Source organism: Enoplosus armatus, chromosome 20 (genome assembly GCF_043641665.1).
Source record: "Enoplosus armatus isolate fEnoArm2 chromosome 20, fEnoArm2.hap1, whole genome shotgun sequence".
NCBI lineage: Eukaryota > Metazoa > Chordata > Actinopteri > Centrarchiformes > Enoplosidae > Enoplosus > Enoplosus armatus.
In genome coordinates, this window is record NC_092199.1 from 1,034,923 (window position 1) to 1,045,000 (window position 10,078).

Consider the following 10,078-nt stretch of genomic DNA (forward strand, 5'->3'; position numbering starts at 1 on the left):
GCCAGCTCTGGCCCGTATGGCTGACTTGGTCATGCTTTGGGGTGTGAGCTCTTCTGGGATGAGAATCCTCTCCACCTAGCAGTTCTTGGGCCAGCTTTCTCAGCAATCTCAGTTTTGGTTGCTGTTGGGCCAAACGATCTTGGCTATCTGGAAGGCCTTTAAAGTGATTTAATTATGAGGTTTCAATTTTGACATTTTAGCATTTTGTCAGGATCAGTTGATTTCTTCAGAATCAAAAGTTTTGATCACCTGTAAAACCAAGCTAACATGATGCTAACATGATGCTAACTGCTATGCTTAACCTGATGAACTGACCTGCTGCATTTTCCTGATGGGTACATTTATTTTCTTCCTCTGTGCTGACTGATTGTTATCGTCTTTACTCGTGTCACCTGTCACCCGGAGCCATCCTGTAAGATTTGTTAAAGAAAAAGTCTTAAAAAGATCTTAAGTATTAAATTTACCGGCTCATACCCCGTATGCTAATGTGATAACCGAACGAAGACCAAAACAATCTTGTCCTCACGTCAGTGTTGTCTCCTTCCTCTCCAGCTCCTCTTGCTCAGTGTCTCCATGGTGAAGTGGGCGGGGTCTGATGTCAGCCCCTCCTCTTGACGACCCTTCCACCATGCCCACCATGGTTTCTAGGCTGCCCAAGTTCGGGTCGCGGCCCAAATCTGCCATTCCTTCCAACGGCGCTCAGACGGGTCTGGCTGCCACCTTCACCAGCACCACCACTACCAGCACCCGCCTCACCAACGGGTTCTACCACCACCCCGGCCCAGCAGGGGTCAACGGCAGTTTAACTGCACCGCCCACTTCCGTGAAGCAGAACGGATTTATCAGAGTGCCGACTTCGTTTTCCATGAAATGGAGGAAAGAGAATGGGACGATGGATGATGGACGGGCCGACGGAGAGCGGGAGTGGAGAAGAGGAAAGGGCGGGAATGTCGGGGCGAATCGCGCCGGTAACAACATCCATCAGTATTACTCCCAACGGCAACAAGGATCACCAGTGATGTCGCAGCGTGACGCCAAGAAGCCAGTCACACATTCTGTAGGAAAAGGGCGTGGTTTGGGCAATCCAGTGACATCACCATCACCGCAGTCCAGCCCCAGAACTCTTCCTGTCTCTAAAAGTGGATCTTACGGTTCCAAACCGAGCCAAACTGCATTTGGGTTAATCAGTGGCACAAAACAGACCCTGAACGGTCTTCCTGGATCCAAACCTCGGAGCGGAACCAATGCTTTTCTGAGACAGCCTCAGAGCTTTGCTCGTTCTGGCGGTTCAAGGCCAGGTTCTGGTCCCGGTTCTCGATCTGGTTCCCCCTTGGAAAAGAAACCACCGGCCAGCCGCTCCCACTCCAGTGACAGCCTCGGGTCCACTCCATCCGTCCAACTGACTGAAAGCGATCGTTTTCGGTCACGTAGCCTCACCCAGGTCCGACAGCAGCCCTCCCCCACCCTCACCCCTTCCTCCACATCCTCCTCCTCCTCCCTCTCTCAGTGCCCCACTGCCACCCGCTCCTACTCCACCAACAGGGCTGCCGGGCGAGGACTCAAGGAGCTGACCGCTTCCTCCGCTCAGGCTCCACCCAGAGGCAGCTTGGCAAAATCCCCTGTTAACAGCCAGACTCCTGAGGGAGGAGGCAGAGGAGTCAAAGTTCCAGGGAGGGGAGGGGTCAGCATCCCCTCTCTCCTGCCCCCCTCTGCCTTAAAGAAGCCCCTCCTACCCAGCCTTGGGCCCACTTCTAAGCCCAGTGGCATCAGCTATAAGCTGTCACGCCGGTCACTCATCAAGCAGTCCCGCCCCGTCCGAGTGACCCCAGCCAATGAGGCTGAAGGTGACCTGGAAGTGAACCAGGGACTGACAGCACGGAGAAACTCTGTAGAGACGCCTTCTGCTACAGAAAACAGCCCAGGTACGAGGTTCTCATCAGTCCTGATGTTAGTCAGAACAGTATGAAGCACTGCTCTCACTCCACTGTAATATTCTTTGTGATACCATCTCGTTTTTAACAAACTTCTCATCTTCAACCATCCAAATTATTAATTTCTCATCTCGACTAATCCCTCAACATCAGAAAGTACCCCAGAGACCGAGGGGCCGTCGGCAGAGCCAGTATCCCAGGTAGAGGAGTCGATTGTGGGAGAGACCCTGGAGGACATGTCCCTGTCCTCCAACTCGTCTCTGGATAGAAATGACACCAGTCAGGAGTATATGGACGACTTTGACAACCTCGGTAAGAAAGGACGGAACCAGTTCACTTCATCTTGTTTCCTGTACATGATAACTGTAAACCAACAGCATCTGGCCTTGTGTCTGTAGGAAACGGAGGGGTGGGCATACTGCTCCTCTCCTCTAAAAACGATGAAGACGACTCGGGGCTCGACCAATCATGCGCCAGGTTTGATGACGACAAGGTGGCCGTCAATGGTGTTACCAAGGCAACAGGACTGTGTTTCCTGGACGACGGTATGGACTGGGCCAGCATGAGACTGGGTGGTGAGTTTTATCAAATTAATGTACAGTTCAGGAAACACCTTGAAACATTCAGAAAGAATTTAACACCTTTTTAAATATTCTGTTTCTCTCCAGGTGAGCAAGGGGAGCATCGGCTGACCCGACTCGCCCGTCGGAGGAGGTCCAGTCAGCCGGACTACCATGACCAGGTACCATGAGGAGGCAGATCAATATACAGTTTGATAGGCGGTCACTTCATCCTGCTTCCCTGTTTCCTCCTACCTGGCAGTGCTCTGTCATTCAGAACATCAGCTATCAGTTCTCTACTACTTTTATGTGAAAGATAACATCCATCCATAATGTTATGTCATTAGAATGATGTAATAGTACAAATGTAGATGGGTGGAGTGTTTATAGGTGCAGTAGTTGCAGCTGACCCCACCCACAGACGGTTGGAACAGAGTGACACATCAGCCACGTAGTCCACAGGGTGTGAAAGCAGTTTCTAGCCTCCTGTCAGGTGCTGTGTCGCCCAAACAGCTTTTAAATGATCCAGCAGCTCTAAACAGACACTGACTGATTCCTGCTTTGAGTCCATTAAAACCTGCAGTTTCACTATGAGCCTCCTTTTGTTTGAAAATATGTAGAAATGGACAGCAGTCAGTCAGATGGAGTCACATTTGACTCCTGTTTATTCTCTACAGAAGCAGCAGCAGCAACACAGCTGGAACTGCACGGAAAATAGTCCCTATACGATCTCAGAGACAGAGTTACTCTCCGGCCTTTCTGCTTTTATATTCAGTACGTCTGAAATAATCTGAAATAATGTAAAACATGCGTGAATAAGGAGCCATGTAATCTAAACATCTCCAGTTCATCACATGTACTCCCTCTGTGTGCACCTACCGTCATCTATATGAACGTAGACCGAATGCTCAAATATGAAATCAGACATGTCCTTTTTAGGGCGGTTCATCTCTGGACCTGTCCCCCTCAGACAGCTGTGGGTCTGGGGGAACCTACATGTGGGACGAGGAAGGCCTGGAGCCACTGGGGGGCGCTCCCACGACCGCCTCCATCAACACCACCAGCAACACCACCCATCACATCGGGAGTTTTGACTCCGACCTCAACAGCATTGTAAGGCCTACGTGTGTGTGTGTGTGTGTGTCATATCAGTCAAATTAAAAACAAAGATGAGGAACAGCTAAATTAATTTAAAATAAAGTTTTAACAGTGTTAGGTACCATTGAGTGCTGAAATATCATTTTATAGATAAATGTCTGTGGTTTGTTGAAGCTGAAGACTTTAAAAGTTAAGTTCTGTGGATCTCCAGACCTCTCGTAGCTCTATGGAGCGTCTTTCTTTGAGTCCCTGTCCTGTTTATCTTGTGCTGTAACAGCAAAGGCAGGGAAGAAGAAGTCAACATGGATGTTTTCTGATTATATCAAGAGATCTCAATGTTATTTTATTAAGTAAAACAAAGACAAAAAAGGTTTTTTGTAGGAACAATTAAGATAACCTTGTCTCCTAAATTCATAATAAAATCCAGCTGTTTTAAAACCTTAGATAAGCTTGTATGTAATGTAACCTGACCACAGCAGTAAGATGTGATTGAACCTGTTGTAGTTGAACTGATGGCTGCTGATGTCACAGTGTGAGCAGCTAAATATGTTCATGAGCATTTGTTGGTTTTTGTGCCGCTGAAGAGAAAAGAGACAAAGTGAAGGACACACAAAGTGAGAGTTTAATATTCCAGCAGCATCAGCTCTGTCTTGCCTCTCCGTCCTACTTGAGGCCAGTTTCTGGCTCCAGGAACCAGCAGATGGTTTGGTTCCAATGAGCAGCCTGAAAAGAACAAGCTGAGCGTCAAACAGGCAGAAACAGGCCGTCACTGATGAGGCTGAACGTCTGCACTTGGCACTTGTTGCACATTTTTGGAACTAGTCTGAACTCGAGATCAAAAACGCTCCAACTCTGAACAGTTCTGTAGCTGTCGAAGCTGCTGCTTTCATAACCAGCTGATGTTTCAGCGTAGTGGCACCTGAAGGCAACACTTGTTGTCTAGCAGCCCAGAATGTCTTTTCCACCACTTGAACTTCATCTAGTTTTTGCTCCAGGTATTGAATCCTGGTTCCTGGTTTGTTTAAAATAGCAGTATAAAACAGTTCTGCCTCCAACTTGAACCCAGCATAATAATTGGACCTAAAACCCACAATTAATCTCATTAATCTCTCTGAAACCTCCAATGAAACCTCCTTCAGTCAACAACTGAAACTGAACTGTCTGTTTCCAACCAAACCATTAACAAACCAACTCACCATGGTGACAATAGCTGCCACCTGTCGGTATTCATCTGCGTCTCAACAGATGGTAAAAACAGAAAAGCTTTAAGTTATTTAAACATCTAAATGTTTAAAGGTCACAGCGTTTCTGTTCTCGGAGGTCGTCCATCTTTAAATCATGAGCTTCTCAGTGAGATCAGTCGTCTGCATCAGGTTTCATTATCAGGACAGTTGCAGTCTGAATGAAATGCTCTGGCTCCCTCTTGTGTCTGCTGTAGGAATTACAGCCTCCACTGCAAAGCAGTCAGCGTTTACAGTACGAGGTGTGTGTTGAGGTGAATGAAGGTGTCATGTCAAGTTCATACCTGTCAATAATGTTCCTCTTTAATCAGATGACTTGATGATAAAGTGTCTCAAGAGAATTCATTTTAAATCTATATAAACAGGATGTAAATTGTATTAATATTTAAATACTTTATAATATATAAATACATATCTGAAGACATTTGAAGGTGTTTCACAAGCTGCCCTGCAGGAAACATGTTGTTCTGTAACCCTGGACTAGAGGTGGAACGTGTTCTGGATAATGCTGCTGTGGCCTGTATGCTTCTCTTCCCCTCTTTATCTGAATGGGACCTTCCTGGCTAAACAAGTAAAATAGAATAATAATACGTCTGAAGGAGCATGCTGTCTGTATTTTCAGATCCTATTATAAAGTTGCTGCTGGTCTTTCTTGTTGTGTATTCCCATATTAAATATTTCTTTAAACGATATCCTCACTGTTACTGGACATAATGTAACAGTCGTAACTCATAATTGAAATATATAGAAATCAGTTTTGTGGACAGATTTAAATACTACAATACCCACGAGCCTCTGCTGCCGTTGCCATGGAGAAGAAACCAGTGCAGTTCACAGCAGAACATGTCGCCATAGTAACTGAATTAATGTCAGGAATTTGAGAGTGAGTTGATTTAAGCTGCAGATTGTAAAATCAGTTTTCTCTGCAGCTTCCACCCGCCATCAGCGCCGCATGTAGCACACTTTTCAGCTCTGTGATTGGATGGTTCTTGCCAAAATGCACCCTGGGAGTTGTAGTTGACTGCTCCCTCAGTTTTTATGTCCACAGGCTTCTTGTATGTTTTTAACTTTTTAGAACCAAGAACTAGATATCCTCTAACATCATCTGTTGTTCTGATGTTTCAACCGTAAGAGTTTCATGTCCATCACAAGCTGCAGAGCTCCAACTGTCAGGAGAACTTTCTTTTAGTTCCAAACCAGTTTGTCCGATAGTCATGATAGGTTAGTGGTTCAGGTGTCAGCCAGCATTATTACCGTCTCCTGTTCCGTACAGTTGATATACTTGAATAGTGTTGAGTGGGTGTTAATGAGCTCTCTGTCTTAATGTGCCCTGTGTGCTAACGAGCTGTGGGTCTTAAAGAGTGGTTGACCCTAATGAGCTCAGGGCCTTAATGATCTGAGTTCTGAACTGATGTGTGAAGTCTTCCCTCCCTCTTTTGACTATATTTTATGTTTTAATATGTCGGCCCTCATATTTTAGTTTGTTGATTCACGTTGTTGTTAATGATGTTTGAAGTGAGCAGCAGGGGTCAGTGTTGGTCTGAGGACCGGCTGTCAGTCTGAGCCGTTAACACAGACTGCTGGTCCTCAAACAGCCTGAAATCAGCTGGAAGCTGCTGGTTTGTTGCTTGTGTGTTTATTGAAGGGGAGGGTGCTTTTTGTTTGTCTGAGCAGAGCTGCCAAGTCAAGTGGGAGAACCAGAGGATGGAAGTGTGTGTGTTCGTGTGACTGAAACATCGATTAGTTCAGAGACTAGAGCGAAGAGGAGGAGGAAAGATGAGAGGAAGAGCTCAGGAGGTCAGAAAAGATAAGAGGGAGGAGAACCAAAGAGAAGGAGAGGATCAGAGCAGGAGGTGAGACGAGCGAAGAAATGGTCCAAGTGGAGGAGAAGTTAGGAGATGGTGTTAAAGCCGTCCATGAAATAAAAACATATTACAGTTTCTTATTAATAATGTCAAAGACCAACTAATGGACAGCTGAATTCATTAAAGTCTTATTCAATGACATGCATGCATCTGTGGAAACACACATCCTCCACTGCCCACAAGTATCTCCTCTACAGCTGCTTGATCTTTACAATGTTGTGCTTCTGCCAATAATGTTAGCCGACAGATTCGTGCTTTACATTCAGATATAATCTGACCTGAGGAGACGAGGAGGAGGAGGATGAAGGCAGGGAGAGAGAGACTAAGGAGGAAAAAGACAGAAGTAAAGAAAGAGGACAAAGGAGGAGACGAGTAAGAAGGCGAGAGATTTAACAGAGAAGAGGACAAGAAGAAAGATGGAGGTGGGAAGGAGAAAAGATAAGAGGAAGACAAAGGAGGGGAAAGAGAAGTGATGAGGAGGGAGAGGACGAAGAGATCGAAGGTGGGAGAAAGATGAAGAGGAGAGAGTGATTAACTGGAGGAAAGGAAAAGAGGGAAGAAGTCAGGTGATCGGAAAGGAGAGGAAGAGAAGAGGAGATGAGAGGAAAGAAGGAGAGAAAGAAGATGACGGGAGAGACGAGGAGGAGGAGGAGGAGAGCAAAAAGAGGAGATTAGGAGGTAATGTGTTGCTGTGGATGACTGCTCTCAGCCACCAGGGACAGGCTGACTACTGCAGGTGTGTGTGTGTGTAAATGCAGCAGCTATTCAGGGTGAACGTTTGGTTTCCTCTCAGGTCACTGTGGTGTGACTAAGCTTCTCCAGGCAGCAAACGACGAAACAAACTCTCTGTGTGTGAAGTCAAACTCACTTTCTTCTTTGTCTTCTGTCGTTTTGAAAGACTTCTGTCTCTTCTTTGAGGTGAAGTTTGCTTTTGATTTATGAGTTGGAGAGAAACCTTTTAACCTTTAACTTTTCTGACAACATCTCCATGTTCTCACACTCAAAGCAGCTCTCAGGTCTGCTGTTATTCTGTATTTATCTACGTGTTAGCATTAGCTTGTAATTACCTGTCAATGTGGAACGAGTGAGTTTGAACTGACAGCAAAAAGTGGTAACTAGCTCAAAGCTAAAAACACAAAATAAACACAGCTTCATTTGGACAGCAGCTGATAAAAGCCGAGTCGTGTCCACAATGATCTCTGACATACGACATTTACCTGTACATCATAAACATAGCAAATGAAATATAATACAGCAAATTAAAGACCGTGTTTGTCTCCCTCTTCGACTCTTTCAGGACGTCTTGAACAACCTGGACTCTTGTGATCTGGATGATGATGACCTCATGCTGGATGCAGACTTACCAGAAGATGCCTCACTGCACAGCGGTATTATAGTTTCCTCTGATTGTCAGTTAGGCAAAATGACTCATGCCCAATGACAACTTCTCTTCCAGATATTAGCAGCTACAGCAGTTTGGATTACCTCAACAGTTCGATTTCAGATTCGATTTATGAGCTTAAACAATATAGTTCATTGAAGCTAATGGTCCAGTTTAGGAGCAAAGGCAGTTTGGTTTAGCTGCTGAAACAGATGTGTTCCAGTTAGCTAACTGGTCAGTTAAAACAGTTCAGCTTTAATCTGTGAAAAGTTTCCTCTAATAAAAAACGTATTGATATGTGCTGTTTTAAAATGCACACAGGATATTATCATTATATTTTATCCTCCAAATAAACTCTTCTTTATCTGTAATAACCCCCCCCTTCATCCTGCTGCTGGTCTGAACCTGCAGATGGAGATGGGATCTCTCACATGGCTCAGTGGAGGATGAGACAGCTCTGCTGGGGAACGCAGGACGTCCACAATGACAATGAAAGGTATGAGAGGTGAGGTGGGGGGGGGGGGGGGGGGGGTACTCTGAGTGGAAGTCACTTTCAGAGCTGAACTGAGTCTACATGGTCTGCTTTGAAGTGAGATCCATGTTTGGGCTGATTTTAACACTGCTCAAAAATAGTGAAATATATGTATTTATATTCAGATTGTCGTTGTTTTAACAGAAAACATGGAGACCTTCACATCTTTCCAATATATTCATACTGACTCTCTCGTCATTGGCAGCATGAATGTGTACAGACATATATTTGTCAATCAATGGGATAGATTTTGTGGGATATTCTGCCACCTCATATTAACAGGTAGCTTTTTATTAGTACAGCCCACTACAGAACCACCCACTACACTGGAGAACTCACTCCACAGAACAGTACATGTGGTGCACGTCCTCATGAACTCTCCCGTATAGTAAAATAAACCTGTGTATTGAGCTTTAAGTGGTAGTTACAGTAGAAACTAACCACCATGTTCGGCTCCTTCCCCTCAGTGATTTCCAGTGCTACAAGCTAACTGAGGATCCTGGGAATAAGAGGACAGACACGACCAGGGACAGTGACCTCATTCTGGACCTCTGTCCTCCGAGGTGAGTCAGACATCTTCAGTATCACTCTGAAACCAGAGCTCACAGTTCACCAGATGAGGACTGGTGATCTGAAATGATCACCTGTAGTCATTATTCCCTGGCAGTTGTTATTGTAGCCAGACCTCCGTTAACCGTCACCTTCTTCCTTTAATTAGTTTGTTCAGTGGAGTTTTGAGTTTCCTGAAGCCGGTGGTCATAAAATCTTAGAATTTGTAACAAGCCATTCAGATGTACAGTATTTCATGCTGGTCCCTGAACGCAACAGACTGAGGTGCATTTACCAGATTTGTAAATGTGATCACTTCTTCTGTCTCTGTCCTTCACCCCCCCCAGGTCTCCCTGCCTGTCTCCTGGTACTCCTGGTTTGGGTCTTGATGTGGAGGAACTGGCTGAAGACTGTTCTGCAGTCCGATCACAGCTGGAGTACCTGCAGAGGTTACTGCTTCAGGTGAGAGGGGAGGAACTGATGCCTGTCAGTCCGTCTCTCAGCCCTGTCTCACGTCCTGTCTGTGGCTCTCAGCTCACAGCCCATTGGTTCCTGCTGAAGACGTAAACCTCACAAATATAGTTTCATGTTTAAAAAGTAATTTCCTCTAACAGCTGCTCTCGGTAGTTTTTATCAAACCAACAGGAAGAAATAGTGCATTTGTTGGGGACTATTTTCTGCAGCAGATTAATCCACATGATGTCTTTTCTCAAAGGAAAACGTGTTTTTGCTGTTTTCTTCTAGTTTCTGTTATTTTCTTCTTGTCTGTCTAAACTGGGGTCATAAATATTTAGAGGGTAAGTTCAACTTTTTGGATCCAAATGAAACATTTTTGACTCACACAGCCGTGTCTTTTTCCTAATTTGCATCACCCGGGGCGAATTCATGTCTATTTGCATCCTTAAGTGTCTCTTCATTGAC

At 45.3% G+C, this 10,078-nt stretch overlaps 1 protein-coding gene across 1 annotated transcript in view; it reads left to right on the top strand.

The window, feature by feature from the left end:
- Positions 1 to 595: 595 nt before the first annotated feature.
- LOC139303706 (serine-rich coiled-coil domain-containing protein 2-like) overlaps positions 596 to 10,078 on the top strand; it is a 20,700-nt gene continuing 11,217 nt past the window's right edge. The window contains exons 1-9 of the mRNA XM_070927538.1: positions 596 to 1,922; positions 2,085 to 2,243; positions 2,330 to 2,506; positions 2,600 to 2,673; positions 3,431 to 3,604; positions 7,993 to 8,083; positions 8,488 to 8,572; positions 9,076 to 9,171; positions 9,505 to 9,619. Of these exons, the coding sequence (XP_070783639.1) occupies positions 596 to 1,922; positions 2,085 to 2,243; positions 2,330 to 2,506; positions 2,600 to 2,673; positions 3,431 to 3,604; positions 7,993 to 8,083; positions 8,488 to 8,572; positions 9,076 to 9,171; positions 9,505 to 9,619 (2,298 nt within the window). The remainder of the gene's footprint in view (positions 1,923 to 2,084; positions 2,244 to 2,329; positions 2,507 to 2,599; positions 2,674 to 3,430; positions 3,605 to 7,992; positions 8,084 to 8,487; positions 8,573 to 9,075; positions 9,172 to 9,504; positions 9,620 to 10,078) is intronic.